General features: G+C 44.2%; 1 protein-coding gene across 2 annotated transcripts; it reads left to right on the top strand.

Moving 5' to 3' along the window:
* Positions 1–43: 43 nt before the first annotated feature.
* Positions 44–12,920, top strand: TEPSIN (TEPSIN adaptor related protein complex 4 accessory protein). Of its 2 annotated transcripts, none has more exons than XM_020813429.3 (13): positions 44–175; positions 3,674–3,746; positions 4,891–4,982; positions 5,142–5,235; positions 7,438–7,505; positions 7,609–7,687; positions 8,004–8,069; positions 8,810–9,013; positions 9,408–9,579; positions 9,713–9,826; positions 10,406–10,484; positions 10,842–10,976; positions 12,372–12,920. In XM_020813429.3, the coding sequence occupies exons 1-13, from the start codon at positions 128–130 to the stop codon at positions 12,873–12,875; spliced, it is 1,728 nt and encodes a 575-aa protein (XP_020669088.3). In that variant the 5' UTR covers positions 44–127; the 3' UTR covers positions 12,876–12,920. The 2 variants fall into 2 exon arrangements, with proteins under 2 accessions (XP_020669088.3, XP_072846841.2); XM_072990740.2 differs by having other exon boundaries at positions 112–175; positions 5,119–5,235.
* Positions 12,921–18,210: the final 5,290 nt, after the last annotated feature.

Here is an 18,210-nt window from a genome sequence, read left to right as displayed (position 1 = left end):
ATGTGACAGCTACTTCCTATTTCCTGAGGAGGTGATTGGCTACTCTTTACAGAATCACTGTTCGATTGGACTAGCTGTGTTCTGAAAGGCGGAGCAATGAAGTCCACGGTTGGGATCGGAAATAATTATGGCGGCGGCGGCACCTTTGCGGGACCGGCTGAGCTTCTTGAGTCGGGTATATATTAACTAATGCGATGCTGAATCGGGGAGGGGAGGTAGCCCGCTGTTACCTGGACTTTGTGAGAGGTCAGGTTGACCTCTCTGGCCCTAGGATCTTTGTAAGGAGAGCCGGCTGGCAGGCTCCGATCCTTTGGACAGCCCAATCCTTTAGGAACGTCTATGGGGCCTTGCAGGATAAGGGCCGGTTTGTACCTGCAGGGAAAAGAGGAGTTTCCCAGCTGAGGGAGTAGGTTTTCGTATGTTTGACTACTGCTCCTCTGAAATTTATTTATTTTTATTTATTTAATTAATTTCTATGCCGCCCAATCTACCCAGAGGTCTCTGGGCGGCTCACAACAATTAAAGTTCAATACAATAAAAGATAAAATGATTAAAATACAATTAAAATTGTCATCATCAGAAATCTCCAGAAACAAGATATATTTGCCTGACGTGGCAGTCCTTGCTGTGGGGATTTTGAAAGAGGTAGTTATATTTTTCTGCTTTAGCATGCAGAGAAAAGCTGAAGTCTATTGGCACCTTAAGGACAAATAAATGTACAGTACTGTATTTAAATGTGAGGATGGTTGATTGGGTTTGGGTAAATTACAGTCCCCTTCCACAAATATTTCCTCAGAACATGTCTCCAAGGATCATAATCCATAAGAACTCACATTGAAATCAATCTGTTTATCTTTCGGGTGCAACAAGACTTTGTGTTGCACAAGATAGGGATTGGTTGTTTATTTATTCATTTAAAATATTTTAACCTCACCTGTCTCCTTAAAAAGAACCCAAGGCAACCTACATAATTAAAAACACAATATTAAAAGATTAAACAGTTTGTTCTTCAAATATTTTTAAAAGAATTAATTATGTTATATTAAAAATGTTACTAAAACAGATCTATATTATGAAAGTTAATGATTTGGCCATACCTGCTACAGCAGATGTAGTCACTAAGGGTGAGGGTGCACAAAAGCTTCAGAAGGATTATGACAATTGCAATCTGGTTTCCATTCAAGTGGCTCTGTCTTATTTATATCCATTGTTGCTGTAGTGCCACATGGTCAATGTTGTTGTTTAGTTGTTAAGTTGTGTCTGACTTTTCGTGACCCCGTGGACCAGAGCATGCCAGGCCCTCTTGTCTTCCAGTGCATCCCAGAGTTTGGTCAAATTCATGTTGGTAGCTTCGATGACACTGCCCAGCCATCTCGTCCTCTGTTATCCGCTTCTCCTCTTGCCGTCGCACTTTCCCAATATCAGGGTCTTTTACAGGGAGTCTTTTCTTCTCATGAGATGGACAAAGTATTGGAGCTTCAGGATCTGTCCTTCCAGTAAGCACTCAGAGTTGATTTCCTTCAGAATAGATAGGTTTGTTCTCCTTGCAGTCCAGGGGACTCTCAAGAGTCTCCTCCAGCACCACAATTCAAAAGCATCAATTCTTTGGCAGTCAGCCTTCTTTATGGTCCAGCTCTCACATCCATACATCGCTGCTTGAAAAACTATAGCTTTGACTATGCGGACCATTGTTGGCAAGGTGAGGTCTCTGCTTTTTAAGATGCTGTCTAGGTTTGTCATCACTTTCCTCCCAAGAAGCAGGTGTCTTTTAATTTTGTGGCTGTTGTCACCATTTGCAGTGATCATGGAGCCCAAGAAAGTCACTGCCTCCATATCTTCCCCTTCTATTTGCCAGGAGGTGATGGGGCCAGTGTCCATGATCTTACCTTTTTTATGTTGAGCTTCAGACCATTTTTGCACTCTCCTCTTTCACCCTCATTAAGAGGTTCTTTAATTCCTCCTCCCTTTCTGCCATCAGAGTGGTATCATCTGCATATCTGAGGTTGTTGATATTTTTTCTGGCAATCTTAATTCTGGCTTGGGATTCTCCAGTCCAGCCTTTTGCATTATGTATTCTGCATATGTTAAATAAGCAGGGAGACAATATACAGTCTTGTCGTACTCTTTTCCCAATTTTGAACCAATCAGTTGTTCCATATCCAGTTCTAACTGCTGCTTCCTATCCCACATACAGTATAGATTTCTCAGGAGGTAGATAAGGCGATCAGGTACTCCCATTTCTTTAAGAGCTTGCCATAATTTCCTGTGGTCAACACAGCCAAAGGCTTTTGCGTAGTCAATGAAGCAGAAGTAGATGTTTTTCTGGAACTCTATGGCTTTCTCCATAATCCAGCGCATGTTAGCAATTTGGTCTCTACTTCCTCAAAACTCAAAGCTGGTGGCAACCCAGCAACTCCACAATGGGTAGAGTGCATAATTTGCACACTGATTTAAGCAGTCTCTATATCATGGAATGACAACTACCTTCAAAAGCAAGTCTTACCAGCTCCCCAATAAGCAGAGATAACTCTGACTTGTGTTAGTAGTATGTAGGGCATTCTGATGAATTAGATCAGGTCTACTTGTCCCTAGTTCTGACCTTCATTGAAGGTTAGCCACTTGGAAGCAAAGGGGAATTGGTTGATGTGTCTGTCACCAGGTGTCTGTACATCAGTCACAGCTCTCTTCTCTTTCTTTTTGGGCAGAGTATATGGGGACTTCCATCTGTCAGCTGCATCAGGGGGATTGTGGGGTAAAAAAGAGAGAGTTCCTTTTCTTCAGCTGCGTTATGTATCGGTGGATCAGGGATGATGGGCAGAAGCAGGAAGAGCAACCATTGCGTTTTCAGAGCATAATATAATCTGTGAGAAGGGATGATTTCAGATTAAGTTTTTTAATGAAATTGTCTGTATAGGGCAACTGTATAAAATTTCTTGGGGGTGCATGCGTGTGTGCATAGGTGTATTTATTTATTTTATTTATATCCCGCCTATCTAGTATGCAGACAACATTGTCTTCTACTTTAACCCTCCAACATTTGGCCATGGCTTCCTCAGTCTCCCTATTCCTCCATGACCAAAAAACAAAACAAAACATATTAAACTAGAAAATATTAAATAGATGAAAAAAATTTTGATTATTAGTAAAGAAAAGCAAAGTGTGCATCCTGGTAATACCGCAACTCTGTCAAGTGTGCTGCTTATATATTGCCCCATAGTGCTTAAAGTATTCTCTCGGTGGTTTACAACATAACTATGCCTCCTCCCCAGCAAGCTGGGTACTCAGTTTATCAACTTCAGAAGGGTGGAAGGCTGAGTCAACCTTGAGCCCATCGGGATCAAACTCAGGTCATGACTAGAGTCTTTGCTACAGTACTGCAGTCAAGGTTCCCTCTAAGCTGGGCATGCGCGTGTGTGCACACACCTCTGCCTCCCTCTGCACAGCTATTTTTGCCCTTCACACCTTGGGCTCCGGTTGCGATGGAACCCACTGTGTGTGTGGGGGGGGTAGAGTCATGCGCACAGGAGAAAAGTTCACGAGAGAGGTGGAGCTGAAAGTTAGAGGGTACATTGACTGCAGTTTAACCACTGTGCCATGAGGGTCATCAGTACTAGGGCCTTTTGGTTCAGAACCATTCTAAATAAACATCCTTTGTTGTGTTTGTGTTTTTCAGCTACCCACTTTACTCAAGGCTACATCAGATGATGAAGTTCCATGCCCAGGATATCTGTTTGAAGAGGTTGCAAGTATCCTTTCATTTATGAAAAAGCTGAGAACTATTTGTATACAAGTGTCAGTCAGTATACAGTCAGGATCTTCTTTTGTTTGCCATGTCACTCACTTTTCCTAAGAAGAACAAAGGCTAGTAATTGGAACACAGGCCTATTGCATTTGGTGATCGGGCTCAGATTCATATGGCTCCAGTTAAATAGCTTGAGCAGCTTCTCTGGTCAGGTGACGTGATACAAAATCTCAGAAACAGAAGTAAGAACGGTATTTACAAGGCTAGCTGGGTTGCTGTAACAGGAATGGCACTGAGACTGGGAGGGGAGAAGACCATCAGCAGGCCGCTCTCAGATTCCTTTCAGAAGCTGTCTCCCTGTGATCCATTGAGGCCTCCACAGCACCCTGATGAGCAGGAAGGAAGAGGCTGCAAGAAAGAGATGGCAAAGGGAGAGAAAAATGTGGGCTTCCCTATCTTTGCCTCCAATTCTGTCCACTGGAAGCTTCAAAGCTACCCTACTGTGGGCACAGATTAATTATCCCCAAGGCAATGCAGATATCAACAAAAAGAAAGCTGGCCATCCTTGGCTTCAAAACCATGCATTTTTTCCAGCAATATTTATCCAAATGTTTCATGCCATTTCCGCAGTATTTCTTCTGCGTGTTAAAAATTCAAAATATATTTCTAGCAAGTAATCTTTGCTGCTCTATATATGAACACTCTAAAAAATAAAATAAAGCACTTCACTACTGTAGAATAAAAATACATTACAGAAAAGTTATTCTTCTGCTGATGACGATGAGCATATGTTGTGCCATAATAGTCAAAATCCTGTTAAGTAGCTATGCCTGTATAATTTGAAGTTGTGTGAGCCACTGTGAAATTTGCACCAAAATTAGAATTCTATCTAGAAAGCAGTTCAGCAGATACAATTTCACAGTCAGCTGTGGTTCATTGCACCACTAGTTGTGCAATCAGAACGCAGGCTGTGTGGGCATAATCCCCCATTAACATTCTCAGGCATAATTTTACGCTACGCCAAGTCTCAAAGGATTTTAGCCAAGGTGTCACAAGCAACAGTGGAATTGTGGCATTGGGCACAATTTGGGGGGGGGGGGTGATATCTGGCCATCATACTCTGTGGATTCTTTAATTTGCATTTTCAGAAATTTCTCATGAGTCAGCAGGAAGCAGTTACTGTCTTCTTGAGTATTTTCTCAATCGCCTCCAGAACAACTCCTGCCATGTCAAGCTAAAGGTAAAATGTGGCTTTACAGAAGATGGTTCCAAACTGGGGTTGGTCCTCACAGTGTACACCCTCACATCTTCCCACCCCACCCGTCCTTCTCAAAATTAGATTTCTGATGCTTTCAGACCTCTGTTTATAATTTCAGCAAAGTTTATGCTGCATTTCCAGGTGCTCAAGATCCTGCTGCACATGTGCAGCCATGGTTCATCATACTTCCTTCTGCAGCTTAAGCGCAATTCTTCTTTCATCCAGGAAGCCACAGGTAGGCCGGAGGTGGAAGCAGCAACAACTGCATTAGTTATATTATTATTAAACAAGAATAACTACCATACATTCTGTCCTCGTAACACTAATAGGTACATAACATACATATTGCACTTCAGGGCATTCCTTGGCTGAAATCCTGTGACTTAGCATAGCAAATCATAACTAGAGGAAGCCCATTGAATCAGTGGGGATTTGGTGAGTCAGATCTTCTGTAACTTCCACTGATTCAATGGGCTCACTCTAGTTGCAATTTACTGTGCTAAGCCACAGGATGTCACCCCTTGTGTTGAAATTTGATCTCTGTGATCTTTATAAGGAAGTAGTACGGCAACATTATCTGTACATACTTTGCCTTATGTAGAGTCTGATATTGAGAGAATAGTGCTCTGCCTAAGGTGAAGTTGAAATACTTCCTCTCCCCCTTGATGTTGCAGTTCAATTCCTAACCATTGGCCATGCTGACTTATTTTGTGTGGCTGAAATTCAAATGTCTGGAGGGTCAAATGTTCTGCACCCCTAAGTAGATGCATTCCACAAGTTGAACAAGGGACTCTCTGGTTCATTGCTCAATTTCCAAGGCTGTAATCCTGTACCCACTTAACTGGGAGTAAGCCCCACTGAAATCAGTGGGACTCGTAGGATTGCACTATTGGCTGCTGTGCTAGATTGGAAGAAATGGAGAGAGAAATGAACCTCTTTTCTCTATCCAGAATGGCCATGAAGCCCATAGTTCCTCTCCAGGAGCACAGAAGAATCGTCTGCTGAAATCCTGTTACATAGCAACATAGTGGCAACACTCATGCTAAGCAACAGGCTTTCAACCATTGTGTTGTTGCCGACTCCAACATATGTTATTCTGCCAAGAAGACTGGCCTAATAGAAAAGCATAAGGTGAACCATTCTAGATTCTCAAATTCCTGGCAAGAAAGGCTTCTCATGGATCTTTGCTACAGATCTCCCTGTTTACTCAAAGTGACACGAGATCCTATGCTGTGTGAAACTACCACTGAATTAAAAGCAATCATTAAACACCTCAGGAGAAAAGTTCCTTCTCTGCCATTTTATTGTGGAGATAAAGTGGGGAGAGGAGGAACTGTGTGCATGGCCTTGACTTTGGTGGGGGAAAGATGAGGGATAGGAATGTAATCATACTTTCCTGTGGTTCTATGAAGAAGCATCAGGTGATGGAAGTAGGGCCAGGTCATGTTGGGAAAAGGAATCCCTGCAGAGGAGCAGAGAATGTGGTGCCTCTTAATTAAATCTGCTTGGGGTTGCTGCTTTGTAGGCTGGCTTCCACACAGAGGGATGGCAGTGGAAGAGAGAAGAGAAGGTCATGCAGACGATCAGGGAGATTTAGCTGTCAGGTTTTCATAGATTCCTCCTGCTTCAGGCTGATGCGCATGCCCTGCCACTTGAAGGAAAACAGAAACCATCAAGGGTGAAATGCAATTCCCAGCCATTGCTTCTGCTGCATAGACCTTGGAGTGTGGATGCCTCTGTGTTGGCAGCAATCGTGATAGATGAGTTTTTAAAAAAGTATTTTCTGTAATCCACTATGGTTCTTAGAAAAACAGATCTGCAGAAGAAAAACTGTTTTTACAGGATAACTATAATCAGTTTTTCTGAAATCCCAATAAATACGGAATTATATTTTTTTAGCACAGAACGTAATCAAATCAGATATTGTATATTAAATATGAACTACAGACCATTTTGCTCATAAACACTCATATCTACACCAAATGCTGACATAAGTTATCATCAGGACAGTTATCAATACAGGTCCAGATTTTTTGCACTGCAAAAAATTCTTGGAACACTTCCCTTCTGAATTTTTCTTATTTTCTTCATGTAGTAAAACTACACTGGAACAGCTCACTCTGTTTATTGTCCTATGTCACCATATCATACACTACAAAATGTACCACAAGCTGCTGTTTTTCATCAATCTGTGTTGTTGTTTTGTTTGGACAAGTTCTCGATATCAAGATGACTGAGGCAGGAAAAAAAACTGCACCTGCTATGTCTGTTACGAGGGGAAGGCTGTGATTCAGCTACCTCTGTTGCTGTGATTCTTGGTTTGGGAGCTCAGCAAAGGAGCAAGATACAGGAGGCTTGGCTTCCTCATGGATGGTAAGGTTCCCAGGGATGAGCCCTTCAGCCTGTCTCACCCTCTTCTCCCTCCTCTGCCTTGCAGTGTTTGCAGGGCCGCCTGATCCTCTCCATGGCAACAGCTTGTATCAGAAGGTGCGGATGACTGCACAGGTGAGTGACAAAGAATCCCAGCCAGGAGGTGGGAACGGATTCTTAAAGCTTTGTGTGTGGAAGAGCTTTGGCCTGCAAACTTCCTTCCTCCTTTCCTTTCCAGGATTTGGCAAGTGCTTTGTTTTCAGATGCCCTGTTGCCCCAGCCTGCTACTCAGCCTTCCAAAGAACTGCCTTCAACAGGTGAAACAGCCAAGGAGGACAAAGACCTCACCTAAGGACAGATTCCTTTGATCACTAAAAATCTTGGGTAGATTGCATGTGTTTCTAAATAGCAGGAACTTTCAAGAATAGGCCCTTCTGCGGTATGTTTTGCTAATAACAAGGAAAAGCAGTAGTCAAAACAGCTTAGGCCTTCTAGCTCCATATACAACCCATGCCGATCTCCTCTTTTCACTGAATGAGAGTGGTGATAAAAGGACAAGACTGAAACATGTAGCACCACCCACCATGCTGTTTCCGTTGCCCAACGAGGTTACTTGTTCACTTTTCTTCCTAGGAATGGGCTCCAAGTCCAGTCCCCATGGTTCACTCCAAGGCTTTGGTTTCGAAAGGAGCAGCTCCAGTAAGTATTGCGTTCAGGAACATGAGTGGTATCCCTCCTGCTCTTGAAGGGCTCCCCCTCCCCATACACCCTGTGGACAAGGACTTTGTGCTCCTTATATATAGCAGCCTCCTTGCCGCCAAGGCCTTCCTTGTACATTGGCTGAAGTCCAATAGTCAGTCACAACTGGAGCAGGTCCATTGACTCAGAGGAGTTGGCTCACCAAATCCCCACCAATTCAATGGGCCTGCTCTAGTTGCAAGGTGCTAGTGGATTTCAGCCACTAAGTTCTTAGCCTCTGCTCTCATGCTATGCAGTATCATCTGAAATCACTTATTTTGGCTTCAAACACTTTGAGCCATAAAGCAAGCTAAACACATTGGGAGAGGAAAATTGAGAAGTGAAGGGTATTGAAACAAGTGACTGGGATCCTTTTTTATTCCTCTGTTGGGGAAAGAACATGAGAGGTAAGAACCACAGGGATCTGCTGAAAAAAAACAACAGTGGTTGTTCTACTCTGAAAACCAGGGTCTTCAGTAATCAATCACACACCAGTATCTAGGCGCATCCAAGCCTGCTATGACCAGAAGCCCCTTAGGCCCTATTTTCATCCTTGTGAGGTAACTCCCTCTCTCTCCCGAATGAACGATATGCATACAGCTGATTCCTGTGACCTGGGTTTTTTCAGCGTCTGTAACCTAAAAGACCACCATACTCAGTCAGAGCCTGGATAAACAAGCCTGCCTTTCTTCCTCTTTCAGCCTCCACTGGCAAGGTTCTGCTGGCCACCATCCAGAAGGCCGCTGAAGTGGTTGCCACCGCCATGCTTCCTGGGCAGCAACTGGCTAACCCCCATGGTAGGGAGCTGACAGGTGATGCCTACGAGCCAGTGATGGCACCTTCTCCTGGCAAACCTTCCACCTTGTCTACAAATCCATCTTCTGTCACAGCCCATAAGATGCGAGGTATGTTATGTCCTGTGGGTAAAGCTTATAGGTAGGAACAGAGACCATCCTGGCACTATTTGCTCTTTCAATAGGAGAATATTAAAAACCAGCCAACTCTGAAGAATGGGTGCTCAGGTGGCTGTGTTAACTGTACACGGCAGCCATCCAAAGAAAATCCTCCTTTTGGGTGCAGAAAGCATTCTGTAGTATTCTTTTACCTCAGGCATCCCTGGCCCAGAGATGTGAATGAGATGGATGAATGACTAAGTTGCAGAATGTAGATTTCTGAGTTTGGGGGTGGTGAATTTTTGCAGTGTTTCTGAATGTGATGTTTGAGGAAATGATGGCTTTCTTCTCCCCCATCCTCAGGTGGTTTCTTCCACATGGTCACTTTTCTTAAATTCTCTCACAGTGAACCATCAACCAGGTCAAGCAGGAGGCGGGTGGGAGGAGTTGGACCATGGGCAAAGCTCCCAGAATTCCTTGCAGGAGAACAGCGAGTGGAGCAGGACTTCTGACTCCTACAGCAAGTCGGGCAGTGACAACCACTCAGGTGTCCTGGAGACAGGGAGTGCCGCTGAAAGGTGAGAGATGTGGGGAGAGCAAGTGGCCGGTCCTAGGCCCTCAGTTCAGAATGTACCTATATGTAAGGGCCTGCTGGTTGTGTGTGTGTAAAGAGGATGCAAGCTTGCAAATTTGGTTCTCCACTATATTTAGGATGGAAGCAGAAAACCTTGCTGATTGCCTGCAAGAAATGAGCCTTGTCAGCAAGCTAACCAAAGGCTCCAAAGTCTTCCTGACCCGTGAGGAGACCCAGCGCTTCATCAAGGAGTAAGAGCTCTCTTTCTCCCCTTGTTCCAGGTCATTTCTTGACCCTGCTTCTTCTCATGACATCTGTACTCCCTGAGTGGAGAAATATCTAGGACCCCGTTCTAACCCTGTTTGACTGTTGCCAGTTTCCATAAAAAGTGTGGGCAGTTGCCTTTAGGGATGGAAACACTGCAGGTCGGCACCTGGGAAGAAAATGGTGCCTGGCCACCACTGGTTTTACTGTGGGAATTATTGCTGCTTACTATGTCTGCTGCTCTGGGAGCTTCAACTACAGGGCAACTCAAATAAGTATTAAAATCATGACAGAGTAAACCATAGACAATTGGGCACTTCACAGTGATGCCAAAATTTGTCCCTATCTCTCTGTCTCTGCCCTGTCAAACTTTTATACAGATTAGATAAACGAGAGGCTGCTTACACAGAGGCCTTTACATTTCTGCCTGTCAGTTGTTCTGTAAAGTAATAGGTAGAGGTCCTAGCCCCCACTGTATCGTGAGGGCAGGGAACGTCTGGGAGAAACTGGCTAGGTCTTCTCCTTTGCCTCCCCCAAATGGTTCCCTGTTCTCTTCCTTTTCCTAGGTGTGGGCTGCTGAACTGTGAGGTGGTCTTGGTTCTGCTCAACCAAACCCTGAAGGACCCCAGTGAGTGCATCCGCATGGTGAGGGAACCCTCTTGTCTCACAGGAAACTGGTTGCCTTCAACAGATGGGATTCCTTGCACTTCTGGTTTGGCAGCTGGACGCAGCTGCTGCAGAAATGAGGCTCTTTATCCACGGTTTGGGAATTCCATGCCCATCAGCATTCTATTTTAAGACAAAGCCTAAAACTAGAATTTCTTTTGTGTCACATGAGGGTGGATATGGAGCACAAACAGGTTGGGGTTTGTTTGTTTCCCACAAAAGAGCTTATTAGGAGGCTTAAATCAGTGGCCTCTCGTCAGTTTCATTGGCTCCAACTCAGTAAAGTGTATCAATGCTCTCCCCTCCTAATAGTGTCCTTTTTTTTTTCTTCCACAGAGAGCCATGTGTGCCATCTACTCCCTCATGTGTTCTGATTTGCTCTCCCATGACCAGATATTTGCTATTACCCAGCAACACTTGCAGGAACTGAGTCAAGAAAGCCCTGGGCCGGTAGCCAACAAAGTAACAAAGGTAACTTATGGCTAAGTGTAGTTGCTCTTGCTTCATACAGAAACTTTTTTTCTGAAACTTCCCCACTGTCTCTCTAGGTCAGGATGGGAAATGTGGGCCCCCTAATGAAGAAAGAAGAAAATATAACTGGGTGGAGGGGGGGGAGTGCTTAATTTAGGAACTCTTGTTTTAAATTGCATTTCCCTGACCTGCCAGTGGGAACAGAGCAAGAACTTGGCCTCCCAGCCCACTGGCCTGGCCCAGTTTTATCTAAGTCATCAAAGAACAAGCCATCAGTCCGTTATACTCTGCCAGGATGAGGACGTTGCTGGGATCTCTTTGTTCTTATCTTAAACCCATATTTTCTGTGTTTGCTGATAAGGATTGCATCAACGGGTAGTTTTGGCTCTATGATAATTGTTTTAGTGACTGGAAATGAAATATAGTGGTGCCTCGCTTAACGGGCACCCTGTTTAACGATGAAATCGCATAGCGACGATTTTGCGATCACTTTTGCAATCGCATTGCGATGTTTTAAATAGGGGGAAATTGCTTTGCGATTATCGGTACCCTGTTTCGCTTACTGGTCATCGCAAAGCGATGATTTTTTAATGGCTGGTCAGCGGTTCCAAAATGGCCGCTGGGTAAAAAAAATGGCCGCCCGCTGTTTTCTGGGACGGATTCCTCGCTTACCGGGCAGCGAAAATGGCCGCCGTATGGAGGATTTTCATTTAAAGGTGAGTCTGAAGCCCAAAGGAACGCATTGAAGGGGTTTCAATGCATTCCTATAGGCTTTTTAATATTGCATAGCGACGAAATCGCTTTGCAGCGATTTTTTCTGCACCGATTATCGTTGCTATGTGAGCCACCACTGTATCTCCTTCTATCCTCTCCTAGTATACTCTGGGAGAGCTTTTTCCTCTTCTTTAGAGAACCATGTAACCTAGATACAGTTTTAAGTGCCAGTGGCCTATGCACACTGGTTTTAATGTTGTTGTATCAGATACCAATTCCTAGAGACCAATTGAGATCAACTAATTGAGGAAACAATGATGGAAGAGCAGTTCCTCTCTGTGAGTTACCTTGAGCGCCCCCAGTGCTACAGAATTGTTGAAACTAAGTTGCTGTTAACCTGGTTAGTGCCTAGATGGGTACCCCACGTAGGTCAGTCTAAGCTTTCCAAGGAAAAGCAAGATTTATGCATAGAAAATAAAGAATATAGAGTCATAAATGCAGAGTGAGAATGAATTGCTAGGGGGTGGGGGACTTCACAGTACCTTGGAGTGGCATATATACATTATTTGTCTTCTGCCTGTTGTTGGCTTCCTTTGTGTTAGGAGGCTCCATTTTCCCCTGCTAGCATCATTCTTCTCACACGTAGCCCACTCCTTTCCCCTTCTGACTCACTTTCCACAGATATTGCGTCAATTTGAAGCACTCTGCAGGAGCCACCCCACTTCCAAGAACTTGCCCTCCGTTGGAAACCAGAGTGTTCCTGCCAAGACTGCGCTGAAGCCCACAGACGACCTGCTGACAGATACGCTGCCCTTTGCAGGAGAAACCATCCTCAAGCCCATGAACCTGTTCACAAGCGGCCCGTGCCTCTCAGAAGGACAGGTGCTAGACTCTCTGTCCTCTTGCCAGCCTGATCTCCCACCGGCTGGCCTCAGCCAGCAGGGGGCAGAGTGCAGACACCCGGATGCTGATCTCCAGGAGGACAGACCTCCAAGGGGTGATCCGGATGGCACTGTTTCCTTATTTGCAGGCATGGAACTGGTGGCCTCTTCAAGTAGGACACTGGTGGCAACAGATGCTCAGGAATGCATTTCTTCAGTGCCACAAACAATGTCTTGTACTGGGAGCGCTAAGGACAGTGAAGACCACCAGGAGGCATCAGTCTTCTCCTTCCTCAATGTATAATTGTTCCCTGTTACAACTTCAGCTTTTGGAGAACTTAACTAGTAACTACTTGTTGGTTTTTCTTTCATTCTGCCCTTCCTGCTCCACCCACACCGTGACATCGTCTTTGCGTCCTACATATCACACATTTGCCTTTCAATTGCTTGTCTCATCAGTTTTCCTAATGTTGTTGTCCCACACGGACAGGCTAGGATGGGGGGAAAGCAAGGTCAACTGCGAACCCGAAAGTGAAGACTCGACTCTTCAATGCTGCCTTTTGTTCAGAATGTTTCTCAATTAACACATGAAGCACAACACACTAACGATATGGTATCTTGTCACAAGGGCACAAATAGAGCTGTTTCCTCTAATTTGCTGATAAGGATCACTTTCCTGTTCCTTCCCACTTTTCAGATAGTGCTCCATTTCATTTTCCCACCCCCTGTAAGTAATATTCAGAGTTGTGTCTTGCTCTTGCCTACCCCTTTTCTACAAGGCAAACGTGAATACAAAAAGAAAAGAAAAGAAAACATGAGACAGGGCAGTGTACTGACATGTCTCACGTGGTGATTCCCATTGAGTTGGTTGGGAAAGGAAGGAAAACTGGTGCAGAATGTTTGGTCATCACTCTGCAAATTCACTGGCATCCTTAATGATGTGTCCTGGCTTCTGTACAAAAAACTTCCATTCCACTTTATTCTGTGACTAAGCACGTGGGTTTCTGAGCTCCTTGGTCCCACTACAGCTTGAAGCGCAGCTAACTCTTGCAGTAGAAGCCACTTTTTCTCCCGGTAGGAGCAGACAGAGGAACTGCACCGAGGTTGCTATCTGATTCCATAAGTGGCACTTTGAGCATACAAATAGTCATAACATGGTAGGTGGTGCAGTTTGTAGACCTTTCCTGTACCTATTGTTACTTCAGTGTTGTAGCACACAACAGTTGAACTCCCTCCTGGGCAATATTAATCAACAGAATAATAACATTACTCCAGCATAAATCACTGGCAGGAGGAAAAGTCAGTCCTTGTTATCACATTTTTACAAGATTGAGGACTGCTGCATGCACATTCAATCCTGGGAATACTACCTGTTAACACTGGATACACCACTATAACTTATAATGGAAAATAGCAAGTGACCCTTGTCTCCTATCCTCAGATGCACTGAACACCAATTGCCAGAAGTCACAGTCAGTAGAAAAGAATGGTGGGTACTGTGGTCTTCAACACCTACTAGCCATCCTCTTGTTAGCTTTGCGGTAAGCTATTTTTAAAAAGAGAGAGAGAGAGGCCTTGCTCTCCCTTAGCTGTTTTTTTTTTTAAAGAAAAGTCTTGCTGATGGGCTTTGCTTGCTATTCTCTGGGTGTGTGCTAGTCCAAAGGCTTTTCTCCATGGATTCAAGCAGTCACATGTCTGAGCCAGTGCGAAAATAAAAGCACCAGACGCAGTGGGGAAAAACTTGGGATTGGGGCGGGATCTGGACTTATTCACATTTCCTTTTTGTGTCATGTGGTAAAGAGAAAAAAAATGCAAATCAATCCATCCCAAAGCTGTAGTATTTCTTGCATTGTTTTCTAGTGTAGTCACACCCTGAGTCCGTCTTCCATGGTAGCTATTATGTAAAATTGTTGTTTTTTTTTCAAAGCAGGCTAGTCTACTTACTTAGCTGGCTGGATAGCTCTGTGAGTTAGGTATCTGGCTGCAGGGCCACAGGATGGGAGTTCTAATTCCCCACTGCGCCTCCCAGAAAAGTCAGCCTGTGTGGCCTTGGGCAAGCTGCAACCAGAAAAAGGGAATAGTAAACCACTTCTAAGTAATCTCTACCAAGAAAACCCTGAAAAGGGTTATCATAAGGCAGAATTGACTTGACAACACACGGTTATTATTATTATGCTTATTTAGGTGCAAAGAGAGGATGGTTCTGTGCAGGCAGAAACAATCCTGCTGTCAGAAATGTGACCAGTTGAGCAATGCTGGGCAAATCCAAATCCATAAGAAGAACATTAATGATTTATTTCTTCTGCCACATTCATTTCACAGAGATGTGTTAACAGTCTTTGCTTTTGATGTTGATGCTGAGGTAAGTTGCAACTAAGGTGCATTAGAATCAATGTAGCTTATGGAGGAGTTGATTCACCAAATCCTTGCTGATTCAGTGGGAATACTCTTAATTGCAATTTACGACACTTAAGCAACGGGATTTTAGTGTATAAGTTGTCTTCTGCTTCATTTATGACCCCTAGGCCAAATTCTTCAACATTCGGATTTGATACGTTTCCTACTTTTATGCTTATCATAGGTGACAGGAACTGTGAACAACAACTGTGAACAGGAATTGGTCTGTGAACAATTTCCTCTTGGACACTTACATAAAGAGTTTCAATTCCTTTTCAGAATCTGTTGTTGGACCATGGACTTGAATGATGGTTATACTGAAAGGTTTGCCCAGAAATCTGATATTATTTGATTAGACCTTGCATTAAACCTCTAACTGCCTGTGCTGCCTCTTGCCTCAGTATTAGAGCCACTCCATTTCTTCTGAGCTTGTGAGCATCAGACTCTTCTTTCACTTCTGTACATGTCAGCTACTAGACATCCTTTTGGCTTTCGTCACTAACCATATTGCTATTGATCCTTGTCCGTTGCTGTTCTCCAGTAGCTGATGGAGTGTCTTCCAACCTGGGAGTCTCATTTTCCAGCACTTTCTCTTATTTTACTTTGGATTGTCTCATCATAGGGCTTTCAAGCTAAGAAATTTTTAACAGTGGTTTGTCACTGCCTTCTTCTGTGCACTACTCATTGCTGCCATTGTTTCCAAAAGATCCTCTGCCAGTGTCACCTCCCACTACTGCTCCTGCCCAGTAGCTGCCCTCCAGCAGTTCTTCCTCCCCACCATCACCACTGAAATTATCCATTCTCTCTTTTGTTGATGTAACCATTAATCCCAAAGAGGGCTGATGTGTCTTAGCTTGGTATCTCAGCTGTGATGATTCTGTCTTGGTGAACTCCTGCTAGGAGTCTAGACTTGTAGTGGAGGCTATCCTCCTGAAGGCATTGCTCTTGGCTTCTCTGATAACACTCAAACTTCCTCACTACATTAAGGTGTACATCCAAAAAAAGGTCTGTGAGCCCTGTTAGCCCCAGTAACTTTGGCCAGGTTCCCACCTCCTATCCCTCAATTCAAACAATCAGTGGGCAATGAATAAAACTTAGTAGGGTTTATTAGAACTTGGACTGTAAAGAAAGATAACAAATGCTTGTGTGCAGAGTCAGTAGTCCCAGTTTCCTTCACTAGTTCCACGTTCACTCCATGGATTTACCACCCTCTGGTTCTATTAATCAAGAAGGCCAAAGTCTCTTGGGGTGACTTGGTTCCATTCACTGAATCCCTGGTCTTGACCAGTTCATTCAGACCACCCTCCAAGATTTCTTTCTCTCAGGGGTGTCTCCTGTAGCAAGAGTTGGCATGCCCACACTGAGGGCAGTTATGCCAGGACTCCCCCTCTGGTGGCACTGGTCCCCTCACCTCTTGATATTTACTGGTCGTAAGGTCTCCTTTTTCTCCAGCACCTCCTCGGGGAGGAAGAACAGCCACTATTCTCCACTCCCTCTCTTCTTTCCTCTTTCTACGTCCGCTGGCTGGCTTATACTCATATTTGGAGGCCTCTTCTTGGGCAGCTGAAACTGGACCCAAACCCCATTACCAAGGACCCTCCTTATCTACATATTCCAGTTCACCAGGGACTTCTTCTTCAGGGAACTCCTCAGCCCAAGAGTTGCCCAACCACTCTTTCTGGGCATCTCCCCAGTCTTCATCTCCTGAGGGTCTTCCTTCTCCCTCTGGTCCTTCCTCTCCCACAACTTGCTGGGGTTGGTTGGTTGGTAGGAAAGTCAGTTGCCCCCTCAGTAACTTCTTTCACCGTCTGAGAGGTACCTGTCTCTCCCTCTAGCATAGGGATATCTGTCACACACACCCCTAGGTTCTTATCTTTCCTTCTGGTGCAAGGACGTCTATCTCTCCTCTTATCATACGGGTATCTGACCTCTGGGACGACTGCTCTCCTTCTTTGTGAACAAACTCTTCCTCTACAGCCATCCCCATCTTTCTTACCCTTGAACTGTGGTTCTGCCTCATCTGGCAGCAAAGCCCCTTTTATATCTTGCATCCGCCAGGAGTAGACTAGTTCCTGCTATTCCCCTAGGGATCATCTGTCAACACCCAGGACCAACAAATCAGGAAAAGGCCACATGGTCATGGAAACAATAAAAACGCAGGAGCAGGTGATAGCTTCTTGAAAACAACCAGGCCATGGCACACACACACACACACACACACACACACCTCTCTACAAGCAGGAGAGTGGGATAAATCATCTGGGTTGATATCTGGGAGGCAGCCCCAGGTCCTTGGTTGGAGCACACTGGCACACGGACAGGGACATCCAAGACCCTGTCCTCCTCACAAGGTGATCTGATACATAATACTTTGGGGCTCAATCAAGAATCATCACCCTCTTGTCATCCTGCCTTGAAGCAAGCCAGAAACAAATGAGCTATAACCTGATTCTCTCCATCTCTGCTCAGAAGTCAACCTCACTAAGTTGAGTTAGGCTGTTTGCCAATAAGTGTGTATCAGATTGCAGCCTTAATATTTCTTTTGCTTGATTTATCAGCTTTAATATTCCTAATCTGATCTAGCAGTTACTTTAACAGAAGCAACATGCATGGGTTCTGTATTCTAGGAGCAGGGTAACAAGACTGGACACTGTACAAAAAAAAATACTAATGTTTCCATGCATGTAGAAACTCTCCTCACCAATCCGCAAGTTCTTTAAATGCAGAGATTGGTTTTGCAGTGAAAAATCATTACATCACATGAGCTCACACCTGCGAATATGAAGTGGTATAGCCCAAACAGTTTACCAACTTGATGAAAATCAAACCAGTGCAAACTTAATAAAACTGTTAGTCAGTAAAAGGATATTAATGACTAACAGAGAGGTGCCTCTGCTTATTAGAGAATTAGAGCACTGACAGTATCCTTCCCTACAACACTTTATACTCAGAATATCTGCCAACAAATAGCAAAAAGTAAAAATGGAAAGAACACAGCTAAAAAAGCTACATACTTTTTTTTACAAGTCCCAGAATTCAGTGGTAAAAAGGACACTCAGTCCTGGCTGGAAGATTCTGAGAGCTGTAATTATAGTGTTTTTCTTCTTTAAAAAAATTCCAAGATGGAAAGAAGTTGTTGAGCTTATGAGAATGCTTAAATTGGGGACATATGTGGCCACAACAGTGGGAAAGAGTAGTTCACCAGCTAGGGCCATACTTTGGCAGGCTTGTCAAAGGAAAAA

The sequence above is a fragment of the Pogona vitticeps genome, chromosome 2, assembly GCF_051106095.1.
Source record: "Pogona vitticeps strain Pit_001003342236 chromosome 2, PviZW2.1, whole genome shotgun sequence".
Classification (NCBI taxonomy): Eukaryota; Metazoa; Chordata; class Lepidosauria; order Squamata; family Agamidae; genus Pogona; species Pogona vitticeps.
Note: the sequence above shows the minus strand (reverse complement) of the source record. Positions and strands in the feature narration are given on the sequence as shown.